Source organism: Pomacea canaliculata, linkage group LG4, assembly GCF_003073045.1.
Source record: "Pomacea canaliculata isolate SZHN2017 linkage group LG4, ASM307304v1, whole genome shotgun sequence".
NCBI classification, from domain to species: domain Eukaryota; kingdom Metazoa; phylum Mollusca; class Gastropoda; order Architaenioglossa; family Ampullariidae; genus Pomacea; species Pomacea canaliculata.
In genome coordinates, this window is record NC_037593.1 from 16,981,096 (window position 1) to 16,999,583 (window position 18,488).

Sequence of the window (18,488 nt, forward strand, 5' to 3'; positions counted from 1 at the left end):
TATCCTTGTTTCGTATGTTAATCAGGGGGGTGGGGAAAGGAAGGTGGCGGTCACACGGCCAATCAACAACAAACCAGGGAGGCCAACAAGGCTTCGCCGCTTCCACCCAAAGAATACAAATTCCTGCGGATATCGTTCAGTGCGCATGCGTGGACGGCGAGAGAAAAAAAAAATGGAGTCAATCTGCAGGCAATTACGTCTCTTAACTTCACGGTAAGCATTAGCTCGCACCTTGGACATCGCTTTTCTTGGCTTCCGCTTCCCCGCAGAGTGATAAGACCGATGTCAAAGGTTAGTGGCAAACGATGCGATCATGTCGACATGAGGGAAAATTGGTCTGACCTCCAGTTACGGCCCTCGTCCTCCGTATCTTAATCCCCCTTCGTTCCCATTATGCAATTGCTTTCCCTCCCTCCCTCCCTCCCTCCCTCTCTCTCTCTCTCAAACACAAATAACAAGAATAATCTGATGTTGTAACAACACTTTTAAGAGCAAACGAGTAAAAAAAAATAGGGTTCGTTTCTGGAATTTGTGATAAGTTTCATTTTGGAAGGCTACAAGAAATAAATATTAAAAAAACCTTGGCACAGAGAAATTTGTCAGCATCTCCAACACCGGTGTCCTCCCTTGCTCAGATATCGCATTAAAAAAAAAGAATTTGCTTACAACAAGATTGGATGAGCTGCAAAAGATCAAATCCTTCTTCGTATAATTTTTAAACTAACATCAACAACCGTGGACTGTCACTGTCATTAATCTTTTGTTCCAGTAACTGATAGATATTAAGAGAAGGATAAGAGTGGAATTCCTGGATAATCTTCATCCTGACCAAGCGCAGGGTAAAGGTTGAAAAAAAAGGGAAGGAGTAGCCTAATGGTAAAAACGGCGTCCAAACCTAAGGAAGCGCCGGTTCGATACCCGTGTAGCGCAGCGAACTTCTCCCAGCTATCTTTGTCTCGCAGTCGTAGAAAGACAAGGTAAGGTAGCTTTGTAATAGGCTCTAAACCCTCCCTACAACTGTTTTAACATTAAAATTACTTCTAAACATCTGTATATACTCCCCGAACACGTTTGTTTCATGTACATGTTTGTCAATAAACATTTTTATTATTAAGTATATATATATATTCCAAGATGTCTTCGGAAACCTAGGTTCTAGTGTCAAAGCTCTAGGTCTCAGCCTCTGAAGTGCTTATCTCCTCCAAAGACATGTTTCTTGGGTGGCGGAGGCAACTCCGTCCAACTCCAGCACAATCTACTTTACCATCGCGGTTATCTGCCGAGAAGAAGAACGCTTCCGGACAAACTAGGGAAAGGAGAAGACAACTCTAGACATAACGAGTGTGTGTGAAATGCTTCAACCTGTCTACACTCCTCCCTGCCGCGTTCAGTTCTCGTCTGATCAGGACTTTCTCCTCGCCACCAATAATTCCATCACAAAGCTATACCTCCAGTTATCGCCGTCATCCTCAACTTTTCTCTTCCACGCAGCGATCCTCGAAGAATTCGACAATGATGTTTCATCTAGCCATGTCAAAAATAAACATTTTATAGATATGATATTCTGAAGGAGTAAACAAACAAGTGTTGATACGGAACTGACATCAGAGCTCCATTTTTATTATTTTTTGGTCCAATTTCTGATTAATTTTGAATTCAGTGTTCCATTCCCACGCGAGATTTCAGCGATGACGCTTGCATCCTATGTAGTCCAGGCGAGTTAAATCTTCGTAGTATCATCGCTACGGTCGTCTGAAAGATAACAACCCGCGCGTCATTAGAAGAAACGAACCAGAAACCTCATGATTTAACTCTCCTGAAGACTCATAAATGTGTCTCGCTAAAAGCCTCAGTCTCCCCCGTACGGTCCCGCCATCTGGTGCTAGCTACCCTTGCAGTGAAATAAGGCGTAAACTTTGACCCCGATAACCTTAATGGCTTGAACGATGATAACACGTTGCAAATGTAGCGGGAGTGCGGAAATGAACGAATCCTGTGGCCCTCGTCCGACGAGGTTTTGAATAAAAGATCGTTCTCAACCTTTCAGAGTTGACGAATGTTTCACCAACCTTGACAAAGTTTTTAGATACAACCATTTGGCAAGTTACTTTGTCAAACTTATTCAAATGTTCATTTATGCGATTTTTTCTCTTTTGGTTCAGGAATGGATTAATGATGAACGATTTGTGGATGGCTGGATGGCTGGATAAATGTGTTTGTGATGTGAGTGCGGGGTCTCCCCCGAGAAACCAGGGCTATTAACGTCCACTTCATCATTGCACACACGTGGAAATTCCACGCCCCCGGTTCGCGACCTGCCGAGCGATGCACGTGTTCGACTATTTTTGACGATCGTCTCCATTCGGAAGGCTTTAGGCCCAGCATTTCGGTTCTTTGTTTGTTTATTTGTTTGTTTGAGACCTCATTTTTCAATCCGTCTCCCAAGATGCCCTTGGCCGTAACCCGTCCCCTCTCTTCATGTCACCAACATGGAAATGACTCAAAATGTTTTTTCGTGCACGCGCGTGCTATTTCTGTAGAGGGAGTGCTGCTTCATTTCACGCCATCCATCTAGTGTCCTGCTCTCAGCCATTTGCTTTTCTTTTCTCCTGAAGGACTTCTTTCTTCGCCTGCTTCTCCTGTGTGCGCACACACACACACAAGCCTTCTTCCTCCAACCATTGACATTTAAAAAAAAGAACCACCTAGTGACAGATGAACTTCACGAAATTCATCAAGACGCTTTTGGCTGTTAATCAGTTAAAAATAGTTTTCTGTCACAGAGACAGACTGGTCTTCTGGCATCATCACCTAAGGTCTGTTCTCTCCACTGTTTTTCTTCCCATCCCCATCCACTTCAGTCACTCCCCTGTTCTCTCTCTCTTTCTCTTGTCGTCTGTTCTGATGATGTCGATCGGTAGGTGCATCCTGGGAAAAGCACAGAAAGGTCAAAAGGCATCGTCTTGTGTTTTCAGTCAATCTGGGGTGCGTGACTACAAACGCGCCGGCGTCGGAGAGCGATGACAAGTCGTCTGGGATGCTTCTTACTCTCTGGTCTGTAGTCCGACATTTCAATAAATTGCATATCTCAATATTGTTAACACTTAATGGTTCTGTTTCCAGGTGATGAAACTCACTTTCATGGTCTAATTTTTGCTCAGGAAGGTGACTAGCGGTAAGCACTTACACTGTCATCACCACATCGCCGCTGTAGTCGTCCTTAGCATCGCTGTCATCATTATTGTCAGTATCGCCATCCACGGTAAACAAACAATAAACAAAAATCCACAGCTTACACCCGTTGACTGTAGAGGTTCCTGGTGTCCTACGAGTGTGGCAAAACGGGATTCGTACAAAGTCATTGGTTAGAAAGTAGGCAAGGGGAAATAATTCAATGGTTGAGGGATGGGCAAGGTGTAGGTTAGCAAGTACTGTGAGAATCCGGCCTATAGTGTTAAATTTAAGGGATTATTATTTGGGGTTTTTTTCTGGTTTGGTAACCAGCATGGATGGAGGCCAACTCTCAAACCTTTCCCTGTCCTCGTGGACCGTTAAACATGGCAGCAATGTTAGGGCTAGGGGGGAGCACTCATTTCAAAACTCAAACTGGTAACTGAAACATGAACTGAAACTAAACCATGGGAAAATCACCTTCCACTCCTCAACTCTGCGACCACAAAAACAAGCCTGAGACTAGGAAGTTGTATCATCTCCACGACTACCCACAGTGCTCATAACGTCATTTTTCCGCGCATGCCCAGAGGACCCGGATTTTGCTGTCAGCATCACGTAACACAGGAAGCACCCAATCGTTATCAACCTCTGTTCTTCAAGCTACCAGCTTTTTCCTAGAGTCCTGACGATTTCTTTTTTTCTAAAGTTTATTTGCTCGTAGCCAGATTTAATACCGAGCGAGCTCCCGCCGATGAATTAAAAAAAGAAAAAAAAAAAAAAGGAAGTAGCGGTACATGTTTTCTAGCGTCTTAGGAAGTTTGAAAGTGCGCTGGCTGTCTTTCATTCCTCAAGAAATATGGCCATCACAATGATGAAAGTCAAACACAGTGGGCCTTGGGAAAAAAAGTGTATCTCTGGACGGGGGTCACCGGGCCTTGTTTGCTCGCTCACCGAGACATATGAAAATCAATCCCATTCTTTCCCCAAACGCAGCATCTCGTGACAGTTACGGGGCAAACAAAATTTCAGACGAGCAGCGCGAGAAATCGATGGCATCTGGTCTTGCTTGGACTCGTGCTGGTCACGCGTTGGATGACATCCTTCTGCCTCTGTACCCCCCCAAGACCTTCACCACCATCCCTACACTGCCCAGCACCCATCTCCCTCTCCTCCATCCTTCCCCTTCAGGGGACAGCACTCTCAACTCTTGCCAGGAAATCACGTTCAACGACAAAGCTGCCCTTAACTATTGTTCGCCAGCACTTAACTGGTGTTTGTGGCGCTGCTGCTGGTGGTGGTGTTGGCAGTAATTGTCGTCAGAGTCGCCATCTACCGTTAACGGTCCTGCCAATCGCGTTCAGCAGCGGTGAGGGAGGTATTGAGCTCTGGCGATGTCAAGTTGCTGCAGAGCTGGTGGAGGTAAGTCGGTGATGGTGGATGCAGCACAAAGCATTGAGGTCTTAAATCCCGATTACGATCCTTCACCTGCTTATTTCAGACATTTAGTAATCGCATTGTTCTAACACCTTCGCGAAATTTCCATTCTCTAAATCATACATTTGTTTATTTTATTTATCACTTTGGTAAATGCTTCCCTTTTTTTTCTCTCTCTCTCCCTCATTCACACACACAGCTATTGCGTCTTCTTTTTGGCCTTGTCCCAGCCTCGTGCCCCATAATTCCACTGGCGAGACCAAGTTTGACTCCCTACGATAAGAGTGCCTAAATTATTTCCCCCAGAGGCAGTATCTTGCCCTACTCTGTGTCGATTTCCGATGGTCAAGAGTGATTAATAACGTTAGCGGGCAAGTGGCCGCCAAGACTGTCCAATGTAGGCGCACGTCCGGGAAAGTAAGTCTTCACTTCACCGACATTCATCGCCCGCCAATCTCGGCACGTAGGACGGAAAAACTTCATTCTAGAAAAACACAATTGGCCCGCCATCTGAGATCTCAAAGGGTGTGGGTACATGTTGGAGGAAAGGGGTGGTGTTTTAATTCTTTGTGTTGATTCATTTCATGGAAACTCGTAAATACAGTTTGGGTATTCAGCCGAGGTGTTGGCGCCTGGTAATGAATGGTGTGCTACATTTCTTGTGGAATATACGCTGAACATCGCTTTTTAAAATTAAACCAAAAACATCCAGAAAAATTTTTAAAAAAACCTGAAGAAGCCATGATGCATATTCTATAGACAAATTCTATGATACCTTGTTTCAATCCTCTAAGCATAAGAAGATTTGAAGTTATGAGTAAAACTTGGACAAATACAAAAGAAAATTGTTTCCGCGCAAAAAAATATTTGAATATTGTTCACTGAAAGTCTCGATCTGAAGAGAGAGTGTGTGTTGGGGTGGGGGAAGTTCTGGTCTGTTGCACCACATTGTCAGACTGGTTAAGGCGTTCTTTATGTTTTCATCGCTGACGTTATCGCGAGGCGTGAAACAGAGGGAGACGAGTTTCACCAGAGGCCGTTCCTGCAAACCTGTCGTCGAGGAAACTAAGCGATATTTCTAACTACATTACCATCCGGGTCCCGCTCTAAAGTCTGTCCGTTTGCTTTTTGGCTTATCTGTACCACATGTCGTGCATCTTCCCCACCCCACCTCCTCGTCCTCCACCGCCCACAAAAAAACCCGTTTTTTTTCTGAACTCCCCTCCTCTCTCTCTCCCCCCTTACAACGCCTGTTACACGAACGAACGATGTTAAACTTGCTTTACTCGGGCAGTCAAGGCTCGTGGATGGCGGACTGAGCACAGAACCATGCCGGCTCCATGCTTGTTTTTCTTCTCCCTCCTGCAGCCGCTGCCTCCTTCGTGCTTTCCACTTCCTTCGTGCGTAATTTTTTTTTTATACATCTCCTCCCCTTTACTCTCTTCCCTTCGTGGACCCTCCCCCTCTCTCTAATTTTGTTTCCCTTTTTTTGTTGCTTGCACTCAGAAAACTTGTACGTAAATTAGTACTGTCGTAGGAACTCGAAGATAGATGTTGAAGATGACTGTTTGATGGGGCGGGAGGGGTCTCGCGGCTGTTTACAGCAGGAGGCTTGTAATAAGCAGCTGAGGGTCTAGGGAGAGACAGAGAGGCCACGTGGTTGGCTGTCTTTACGGGGCAGCGTTCTGACCAGTGTTTTCGTTTTAACCGGGTGGTGTGATGCACGGTAAGGGTAAATATGAAAGAAGAGGGTGGATGGCTTGGGTAGGGTGTAGAGGAGGCAGTGACGAGGGAGTCGAAGACTCGAATGATGCGGATGAACATGGCTGGAAGGCCGCTTGTCTAGCTTCGAGTTCGTTTAGTATCTTTGTCCAAGTCATTGTCCCTTTTTTTCTTTTTCTTCCATCGTCCTTTTCAATTTTTGTGACAATGATAATTATAACGACAACAACGACGACGACAGCGGCAACAGCAATGATGATGTGATATATCGACTAAAACTGTATAGGTCAAAGATTTGATGAGATGACAGTGGTGAGGGTTATGCCATCGGGTAGTTGTTGTTGATGACATCAGTTTTTGACAAACCTCACCTCCCAGAACCTCTCAAAATAATTGACCTTATCAATCTTTCCAGCCTCGGTCAGTCGGTTACTGAGCTCGCTCATACATGTGGACATAATACATCCCACTGTGTATCGTACCGGACCACTGACGACATACTTCTCGGCATTTCAGTTATTCAAGAAATCGTCTCAGACCATTACTGAGTTTTCTGTGATCTACATACGTAGCTGCCTCTTGCCGCTTGTTATTTACATCACGTGTGTCTACATTGCAGTCAACCGTGACTGGGGGACGGGGTGAAAATTTATCTTCGGTCTTGAAGATTTCCCAGTTTGGTTCTTGCGAGTTAAAGTAAAGCGAATTCGAGGGTTTGTTTGGGGCTTGTTGAGGGTGGGTTTGAAACACCCTGCAAAAGACTGAGTCGATTTGGTGGTAGACCAACCGATTTGGAGAAAGCCAAGTTGTCCTCAGCTGCCTGTGGGGATGAAGGTTATTGGGTGAGTCAGCGGCTTTCTACAAACTCTAGGAATCTTTAGGCATCTGTTTCACACAAGCCGAATGAATGTACCTACCATTCCTGCCCATTGTTGGTAAACGTCTAGTCTGGTCTCAGTTTTCAAGTCAGTGAGTAGGACTAGAAATACCACAATGGGCAAAAAGAACTCAACAACACCGACATCAAGATTGTACGTGGAATACATTTACATTACCGATGACAAGTTTGTCGAAACTCAGATAATAGGAGAATGGTTAGCCATTAGTTCATAAATCCATTTCGTTTTATTTGATGTCGTTCATTATTGTAGTTTGTGTTTGTGCTTTTAACAAAATTCTTTATTCTAATATTCTAAAACCTAAGCATTCTTTGACCCCCTCCCCATAGAGTACTGGACTAGAAGGGAATCACTCTCAGAAAGGGGAATTTAGGTGAGGCGCATGCGCGTGAACAGGGAGGCATTTTCCCCAGAAATGGAAGGAGGAATGTCACAACAGTCTTCGGTGTGATGGATCACTCCCCTAAAAGTTTGACGGGACAAAAGAAGCGGCAGTGGTGTAAGTAATAAACCACAGATACCAGAAAAGTCTACAGTTCCACCAAAAGGTGTAACAGAGCGCAATCGCACACACAACACAAAGCTCACGCGCGAGCTGCGACGAAAGGAAAGAAAGAAAGACTGATGGATGAAATGATGCGCGCTCAGTTTCCGTCCAGGGATGTGACCTTTAGCCCCAGCTGGCATGTCCATCAAGGCTCAGCAGAAACTGTTCGATCCAGCCCTTTTCACCCCAAAAACCGAGGCAGTCAAAGCAGACAATTTACATACCACCTTGTCCAGCGCCGTCTGGAGTTTGCGCATGCAACCGAAGCGCTGAAAAGAGCATGAGATTTTTTTTCGTTCAGTTTACTCCCTCGCTCACTCCAAACAAACTAGAAAATTGTGACTTAGCCATATATGCAAGACCACACGACTGACTTCCTACAGAGGCCCGTAACCGCCAGACAAGGCGGCAGGGTGTGAATCAGCGACCTCCACTTTCAACGCCTGGATGATTTAATAGCGCATCTCTCGAGAGCACGTGCTGCTGAGGTTGGTGGCGAGAGAACGGGATAGGGGAGGGTCTGGCCGACGTTTGCCGCGAACTCGAGACGCGGAGAAGAGAAGTGCTGGTGATGGGGAGGAGAAGCCGATGTCTACTCTGGAGACTTTCATGACGGTTGTACAAACGTACTTCCCTCCCTACTCACTTTCTATGTCTAGAGAGCACGCGCGCGCACACAAACGCATGACACAAGACGCACACCATGCGAGACACCCTTTGTGGAAATAAGGTGTTCGCGATGACAAAGCCCAGTTTGTTGGCCAGCTCCAACAGTCTCACACCTCGCGCGTTGGTCTCTCATAGACCAGGGGGTCCTACGGTGCCGGCTCAATGGTCGAATGCGTCTGGACCGACTTTTGCGTTAAAGTCACCTACGATGGCGATCATATCATTCTTGGAGATGCCCCGAACCGTGTGGGCCAACTGTTCATAAAACGCTTCCACCTCGTTGTCCCTTTTCGGTGGTTGGGCATGAACTTGAACCACCGTAAGGTTCATTGGCCTGGCAGCTATATGGATATTCGCGAGAAATCAGTGTCCAGTTCATTACCACCAGAGTCTATTCTTTCGTTCACCAGGAATCCGATGCATCGATCCCGCCTTCTGTTGTATCCCGAATGGAATAGCTTGTGTACTCGGGGTATCACTGTTTCTCCATCTCCCGAAGGCCCGGAGCTTGTAGCCTGCGTTACCTCCGATCTAGTATGCAATTCATTGACTTTCGACTATATCATAATTATACTTTGGCAATGTACTGGACTAGCAGCGCCCCCTCTCCAGTCCAGGTTTTCTGTTAGGGGTTTCTCCCTTAGCCTTCATCCCCTGGCAGGGAGAGAATTGGTTGAGATATGTATGTGGGGTCCCTGACCTACGGAGTCGCTGGCGAGAGGGACATCTGAAGAAAATACGGAACTTAGTGGCATGTAACGGAGCGCTGCAGATGAGGAGACAACTTTCTTGGTCCTCTAACATTAAACGCAGAATTCTGAGAGACATAAATGTGTTTTTCTCTATTTTTACATTCTAGAAATTTAAGTGGAACAGAACTGGTGGACCGGCTCACCTGGCTAAGCACCCTGTATAACGGACTAAAATGAATATTCGTGTTACAGTATGTTACAGTGTTACTACAGCAGTCATAAAAGGTTGGTGAGTTGATCAATTAAAACAGACATCTTTAAAGTAAACAGATAATGATGATGAAAAATACCCGACTCAATGTATTTTTGGAGAAACATTTTCTGAAATATTCAAAGAGGATGAAGATGAAATATATCGAAAGAGATAAATGATAAGAAACGAAACATTTCTTTCCCCGAAGATTCCTTCAAACCTTCTGATGACAGATGATAAATGATGAAAAGAAGACCATGAAAGATTAGTGAATCTTTAAAGGAAGGACTCCATCCTCAACTCCAGTCACCATATCAGGTCAAAGGCCTGGGACTGTCATTACCTCCATCCTCAACCCTCCCCCACAACTATCTCTCCCCATCCCCACCCACTTCCAACCCGCTTTCGTTCCCAATCAGTCTTGATCGCACATCTCGACCACGCTTCACAATCGACGAATAAAGAAAGAAAAGAAAAAAAGAAATAGAAAGAAAAAGAAATAGACAAGTCGAGAGGCTTTCGATCCCAGACAGTCCAGGCCATAAACCGCCAAGTGAACACCAGCACACGGACCCTCCTGCACTGATCTCCAGCCACAAGCAGACCTCCGAATGGTCTTTTCTCCACCATACATCAGCACTTTAGACCACCAGAATTTCCTCCCGCCTTTAATAGCGGTCGTCGGGCTTCGGTGGCTCATTGCATTTCTTTTGGAGTTTATCTCGCGTTTCGTCTTCTTCGTCTTCATCTTCATCTTCTTCTTCGTCTTCGTCTTCGTCTGCTTCGTGGTGATTTTTTTTTGTGTTTTTTTTTTGTGTTTTTTTTTTTTTTTTTTTTTTGTTCTTTCTACGTTTGTGCAAAGGCAATGAAAAAAGGAAAAAAAAGGTAAATGTCTGTCTATATATAGACTGTCCCACGCTCACCGCAGCACGCGAATTTCTAGTTTGCGAAGAGGAACAATAAATATTTCATACCGGTGTCACGGTCTGCAAGCATCGATCTCTAACTCGGTCCTCTCCATCTTTCTGAGATACAGTCAGTCTGCTGGCTTGGCTGCTGGATTGTGTAATGTGGTTATTTGTATTTGGGAAGATTTGTGGTGGTGGTGGTTGGTGGTGGTGGGTCATTCTATGATAGATTCGTAATCGACTTGTGTGATGAATATTCCTTTTTCTCTAATCATTGTCGACAGCTAAAAGTATATACTTAAAGTTTTCTGTTATCACATTAACGACCTCATTTATCACTGTTTTCACATTATTTGATACTTCTACAGTCATGATTGACATAAGTGTGTGAATATCTCCAGGTTGTCAAATCGGCAAACAAGAAGTCGCGACACTCATAATATCAGTAACCGTCACATATCAGCGTTATGTTGGGTTCAAACATCAGCTTAAAACATACAGTCTAACATAACACACTCCCAGACAGACAGACAGACAGACAGACAGACAGACAGACAGACAGACAGACAGACAGACAGACAGACAGATCTTTTATTGCTTTAAGCACATTGGCTAGAGCAAGGGTGCGAGAACCTACTCAAATATGGTAATATACCCAAATCATATACAATTTTTATTCGCAAATTCACCTGTGTTCTCAAACACTCATATACACTTATAATTATGCAGCAAGGACATATTAGAAAAGATTGTAAAGTTGCACACCCACTTCCACACAACTATAATACATTTCACCTCCTCCTACCACAACCACCCCTATACCCACCCTGACCACCATTCTACTTCTGCCTTCTGAAACACACACTGGCCTCCACATCTCTTCAAACCATCACCCTCCTCCAGATATTCTCTCTTGGTAAACTACCACACAGTCTAACAGTTCCTTTTTTTCAACATATCGTCAGACAGACAGATAGACAGTTGATTGAAATAGGGTTAGAAAACATTTTCCATATTTTATAATAATATTACAATGTCGTAAATTTTTTCTCGTGATATATATTTGTGCAGTCATAATTATATAGTAATATAATGTATGCATGCTCTCAAACTCGGACAGCAACAAATTCGTGACTAATAATTTCAGGAAGGAAATCACATGCAAGTACATCTACATACACTCATAGATGGACAGACTAACGGTAGAGTAATAGAAATATAAATAGCTAACAGTTGATACATTATATGTCATTAAATCGTAAATTTTTTCTCGTGATAAATGGAGACTTCCACTTTGATAATGAGACGGATAGATAATCAGAAAATTATTTTTTATTATTATTATTACTTGCTGTTGTAAATTATTACCAACATAAATGCATATAAAAACGCACATATAAAACACACTCATTCATATCTACACAAGCATACCAACAGGTGCAAACGGCTTATGAGTGCATATGCTTGGACATAATTGGCCGTCATGATCAGAAAACAAGTAAAAGGTATCTGAATTTTTAAAAAAAGGACTTAACACAGTCTAATATTTTTCTAATATCTGTTTCCTATTTTATTACAAAGATACGACTTTCAGAGCAATAATCTATGAGAATATTTTGTCTTTTTGAAGATATAAACATCAACATTCCAGTCTGATCTACATGCAGACTTCACATCCCTACAGGGTACGTCAGTTAACATGAATACACCCGGTTAACCTCTGACCTCACTTCACTCAACTCTGTGGTTCTGTGGATTTATTTTTGCTGTGTAAAATGCATTCGTGATTTTGATTTTTTAAATCATCGAAGAAATTTTTTCTTTAGAAAAGGTGGTCTGCAGCGATTATTTTAAAACAAAATAATAACCTTCTGTAGAAGAAAGGAACATCAGGAAGTTGGAAGAATTTTCTCAATCAGAAGTTTGATGCAGAATCAAAGGTGTGTTATATTAAAAACACTTTAAAAAATTAAAAAATCATTTTCTATCGTCGGCGGATATTTTTTTAATTTTCGTTGGGATGTCCAAAATTTCGAAGAATTTCTAAATCAAAATTTTCGTGTAAGCATGTGGTTTTTTTGTGCGGGTAGGGAGAACCTTGATATCTGCGAGTGAATTTGTTAATATATGTTAATGAACTAAACCTCTGGGTTACTATTGGACTTATTTTTACATCAAAATTTTTCGAACGTTTGACCCACACCCCACCTCTATTTTAATTATTATTATTTGATTGATTGATTGATTGATTGATTGATTGATTGATTTATTAAGACTAGCAAAAGAGAAACCTTCTAAACCAAACCAAGTTGGTATAAAATATCAGCGTGACCATTCACTCACCCGTGTAGAATTGCAGCCCCTGCTACCGCTCCTCCGGTCTGCGCCACGGCGTACAGCAAAGCCCGCAAGGGCGTCACCTTGCATGTGACTGCATGCACCAGGCTCACCACCGGGTTGAGGTGAGCGCCGGAGATATGCTGGAAGCACTGCACCAGCGTGCCCACGGTCAGCCCGAAGCACAGCGACACCATCAGCGTGTGGGCGCTGCTGTCCAGGTGCTTGGTGCACGTCAGCGTTGCCAGGCAACCGAAGAGAATGTACAGCAGCGAGGCCAGGCACTCGGCGATGACCGCGCGCCAGAAGGCGATGGTGGCCACTTCCGCCCTCATGGCCATCACCGTGACGTCATAGGTGCGCAGACGCCCTGGGGGGCGTGGGGAACTTCCGTTGTGGACGTGCGAGTAGTGGCCCATGGCGGCCATACTTGGAAAGGGTTACGTAGTCAGGTGCGTCTGCATGTTTTCAAAGTTTCTCACTGCTGTGTCTTTTTCGCCTCTCGGCAGCATTTCACAGGATGCACTCGGGCGAGAGGTAGACACCAGCACCAGCACCAGCGCCCCCAAAACGTGCTTTTCACTATTCTGTAATGTGCACCATCTGGTCTCTGATCATTGACCACCGTCTCCAAAATATCCTTGCAAAAGCGTCCTTACAATGTTCCCTTTGGATTGAAATCCTGTCCAAACAATTAACTCAGCCTCTTGTCCATCCACAGCATGTCCAGTTGCTAAATCCTTCTCAGCTCCAGTAAACAAGAGCGGTAATGATGTCAAATGAATCCGCCCACTGCGGTATCCCTTGGCACTGCCTAGAGAACTTGGTTCAGATTGTCCTCCCCTCCCCCATTACATGTCCGTTGGTTAGGGGGCCTTACGGACTCCTCTGGACACCGGAAGCTGCGCGCGGAGGCGGCTGCAGACGTCGTTAGGACCCGCCACGAGACCGAGGCTGGGAGCGCGGGCAAGACGTGTTCAGACTAAAGCCGACGCCAGCCTCACAGACCCTCGCCATCCGGCGCCTGTCGCCTCGCTTACAAAAAATGCTGAAACACAAAACAGACGAAAAAAAAAGTTACTAAGGACAATGATGGCTGCGAGTCTGTCCTCCACTGAGTGTCACATCATAGAGAGTCAAACATTTCACTATACACTCTTTAAAGTAGTGGTAATAGATGATGGATTGATGATTGATGATGATGATTAATGTCTGCCTCAAAGTTTTCGCTTAAGAGGTCTATAAGTCTCTTTATTGAATTCTTTTTATTATTTAGTCAGTTGTTAACTCACTTTTATATAACCTTTATATATCCTTTTCATTGTTGAGTGGATTATGAAAGGTTGTTGTGTTACTACTCAGTTTCTTTTTTACTATGTCTATTACGGGATGTTTATTATTTTTGAGATTATTATTGTTGTTGTTGTTGTTGTTGTTGTTGTTGTTGTTGTTGTTGTTGTTGTTGTTGTTGTTGTTGTTGTTGTTGTTGTGTTTTTGTTATTTACTAGTCTTCCCCCTCTGATTGTAATCACCATCTTCGATAACTAAAAGAAATACAAAATAATTTTAGTCATAGTGACAGCACCTCTATTTGTGACATTAGCTGTTGTACTGAATATTATTTATATTCGAAGTTTACAGCAAACATACCCCGAAGCACTGTGGATGTAGGGACACCGAGCTATATTAGTTGATAGAGATGGCGCTTTCACAGAGCTACATTAACCACAAACAACTGCAGAATCGGGACTGATGAACAGTCCAGTGAGGTGTATATTAATGGCCTAAAGTAACCTGGATCACTCACAGAGTTATATGAGCAAATAAAAATACAATAGAAACTGAATGCGCACAGCTGTTTAGCGACTAAACGATGTACAAACTTTATTTCACACCAGGTTCGAATCAACGAAGCCACGGTGAAGATAAGTTTAATCTCGAACCAAGCATAGATAACAGCCAGAACTGCTGCCTCTGCATCCCTTCTCTCCACCCCCATCCTGTGCTTCTCAACATATGGTCCGCGGATGCTGCACCCAAAACACATGGCATGTGGGCTGTGGGTAGGCAGAGAGGAGGGGTACCAGGTAGACTCGGGTGAAGGAGATGACCAGGTGAATCCTGGGGAGTGTCATGGTGGGTAGAGCAGGGGAAGGGGGGCATTGAAGTTGAGTCTGGCCCTCACAGGAGGTCCCTCGGTTCAGCTTCGGAACTGGATTAATGCACTGTTCCTGGGGTGGGGTTTCCATGGTGACACAACGAAGTGCTGTTGGGAGCGCAGCACGAAGTAAGACGTCACAGCATGGGAACCGGGGGCATGGCGGGTCTGGAAGATTTGTGTGTGGTTCGTCACAGTGCGCATGGCAAGACAACACATAACACCAACGAAAGGGACAGAAATGGGTCGCTTCGCCATCAAGAGATTCTAGAGAGAAAGAAAAGAGCATAGAAGAAATAAATGATGCGATAAGTATTTAAAGATTTTGCTGTGCGTGCACGTGCGAGTGTGTGTGTGTATGTGTGAAGACAAGATGCAAAAGACTGGGAGTGGCTGAACAGAAAATCTTTAGAACAAAAGAAGGATGAAAGTTCACAGGTATTGTGGACAAAAGGTTACATCATCTCTGAAAAAAATCTGATGGTCGTCACCAAAGAATATAGCCGCCAGCTCCAACAGCAAACGTGGAGCCAGAAACATTGTTTTGCAAACAGTGATTTCGATTTTGAGTCAAGAGATCAGCAAACACACCTGATATTTTAGTTTTCCATAATCAGTCTTACAGTCCGACATTTCCCGGTATTGTAGGGAGGGTAGAGTGGTAGTGAACTGGTACAGTGACATGGAACAGAGGAACTGCTGCCTCCTCCTGTTGTTGACTCAGCTCCAGTCTCGACATCTTCAGCTCCAAGTTTTCTGTCTCCGCGGTTTTCAGAGAAAGATAAGGGATAGTCAACGGGCGAAGAAAGAAAGAAAAGACATTTGGTCCACACAGCAACATTCCAGCCTTCTCTGAGTTAGTTTTATTCCATTCTTCTACCTACGTGGCCCGTAATGTTCCATGTAATGGGTAATAGCAGAGATAAACTCGAGTTTGGCTGAAAAAAAGCGATTATAGCTGGTCCTCTGAGCCCAGTCCGCATACAGATACACTTTGGGATGAAGATAGTAATGTGGTTGCTAGTTTAATAACAGATAAAGGAAAGCTTAATGTGTGGTTTCTTGTCAGGGTAGCATTTCCTGTCATAGGGCTGGTGGTAGAGTATATATCTTGCAAACCACGGAGCTTTATCTGTAGTTTGTGGACAGAGGAAAGAGAGAGAAAAATAAAAAGAGAGAAAAAATACGATGAAAAAAAAGAGAAATAAATAAAATGAGAAAATATTAATAAAACAAAAATGTAAATAAATAAAAAGAACGAAAGAAAGAAGGTTAATGGCGAGAAAAATTGAGTTTGTTTATTATTAATGGACAGGTGAAGTACAGTTTATAAACTTATAAATTATGAAGTTGTAAATGATCTTGAAATTGAGTGAGCGTGAAAGAGAGAAATACGGCGAACAAAGAGGAATACAGCAAGGAACAAATAGAAATAGAGCGAACAGAGAGAAATACAGCTCCCAACAGAGGGACATACAGCAAGGAACAGAGAGAAATACAGCGGGCAGCAGCAGAGAGGAGGTGATGGTGGAGGGAGGAGGATGGAGGGCAGACAGAATCTTGTCAATACAGAGCCGTCGACATGAAAGAGATATGACAGCTGCACTGGGAGAAGAGTGGAAAGTGGCCAGAACCAGTGCCGACAACTGTCCAGACCTCTCACGGTCGGCACACAGACCCGCGCCTCTCCTCCTCCATGGGTCTGCGAAACCGAGAGACCAGTGGCCGTGAGACCGAGCAGTGAACGTGAGAGTAGGGGCACGCCGAGACAAGCTCTGGCATCTGATAAATCATAACCGCAAGACCTTTGCTCCTATTCCCACTTACAACTGTAAAAGTTAGCGAGTCTAAGATTTGAGAGATATACACACGCACGCACGTAAAATTGAGAGAAGGATAGAACCAGGGACGAGTATAGGTGGACTGCTGTCTGTCTGCCGAGACCAACGCTTAGCCTCTTGCGAAGATCGCAAACCATTTTTACCGAGATATAAATATATTAAAAAAATTATTTTGAGATTAGAAAAGAATTTTTTTTGCTTTAACTGATTGTTTACGATCGCAACACTTCCGGTCTACCTGATTCACCCGCACTTACAAAACTTAACAGCTTTAAAGTATTTTTATATATCTAAACATTTATCCGCTACAGATAAAGTGTGTAGTGTGCGCGCGCATAGCCTGCAAAGGAAGTGCGCATGCGCAGTACGGTCGCCTAGCAAGTAGACGCTGGTCTCTTTCACGGGACCTTGTCAATATGGCGCCGATGGTGAGACAGTTACAGACGTTAGCAGCCTAAACACACAAAGTGCTTTGCATGGTGACCATAACGACCATGTACGTACATGCCGGCGAAAGAAAATTATGGAAATGACTTCCGCAAAGAAGAGCAAGCACCCAGTGCTTCGCGGATCCAGCGAGAAGGTAAACGACCTACGCGATTAGTTTGAGGCCAGGAATGCCAATGCGCATGTCAGCTGGCATGCAATTTCCGGCCCGGGTGTAAAACACACGGCACTTGCTAATTTCAAGGCGACTGATTCCGCGCACAAACAGCGAAATTAACGCGGAAATAAACACGCCGCCAAAGGAAATAAGAATGGAAGTTTTACAATGAAAGCTAAAAATCTAATTTAACATTAAAAAAATGATGACAGCGTTTTAAATGGTGAAATCACAAGCTGGCGCTGACAAGAGTTCAGCCGGGTGGCAGTGCGGATGTTGGGGAGTTTGAAGGGAGGAGATTGGTCGAGGCTCAACAAATACTTTCAGCTATGTGCGTGAAATCAGCTCGCTCTCAAGATGAGGTCCCGATGCCAGGAGAAACTAATAAATACATTTCTGAGAAGATTTCTTGTGTTGGTGTCCACCAAGACTGTCAGCCTTTTTTATTTATTTATTTTTTTATTTTTTATTTTTTTTATATTTTTTTTTTGCGTCAAGAGGTCCACAGTGTTAGAGTATACAGAGCTACCCCTCTTCTTTTCTCTCTCTCCCGTAACACCACCAGTACACATTCTTTGTCCTCTCATCCATCTCTCTCTCTCATCCACACACATACACACTCTATGTCATTGACACCGAGCTGTTCAGCTGTCGCTCCACAACCAACTCCATCATCTATTATTTTCGGCCAAACGAGCGGAAGTTATTTTGCAGGTCAGTTGAAGTTCATGCAAACATGAGGATCAGGTTCCCCCCATGTCGTCACCAAGTTACATTAATATCATGTCAACAAAAGGTTACTTCGTAAGATATCCCATAATGAGGGTTTATGTTTCTATCATCCCAACATTCGGGTACATCCATATCATGCCACATTTCAATAACATTAATTCGAGTTTCATGTCAGCAACAGGTTACGTTTTTTTTTTCAATCATGTCAACATATCATGTCATGTGGTAAGGTGTAAACATAAGCATAAAAAAAATGTAAGTGGAACCCCAGGATTGCTCACATGAAAGGAAGTCGATCTTTTCATATTATAAAAATTCTTACTCGCCAAGGATGAATGAAAAATACTATCAATAAAGTTGAGAGATTGTTTGAATGTAACAGTTCTGTAGCGCTTAAATTATTTTCAAATATACACGTTAAACAAATTTCATACGTCGACTTCATTTCTAAAAAGTGGATTTACCAAGCTTTCCAACCCTTACATTTCTCATCCCAATCGCAACAGAGAGAAAGAGAA

The 18,488-nt window shown here is 43.7% G+C and overlaps 1 protein-coding gene across 1 annotated transcript in view; it reads right to left on the bottom strand.

The window, feature by feature from the left end:
* The window catches only part of LOC112562992 (aquaporin-2-like), a 41,117-nt gene that overhangs the window by 21,394 nt on the left and 1,235 nt on the right, over positions 1-18,488 (bottom strand). The window contains exon 2 of the mRNA XM_025236660.1: positions 12,642-13,683. Within this exon, the coding sequence (XP_025092445.1) occupies positions 12,642-13,063 (422 nt within the window). The 5' untranslated portion in view covers positions 13,064-13,683. The remainder of the gene's footprint in view (positions 1-12,641; positions 13,684-18,488) is intronic.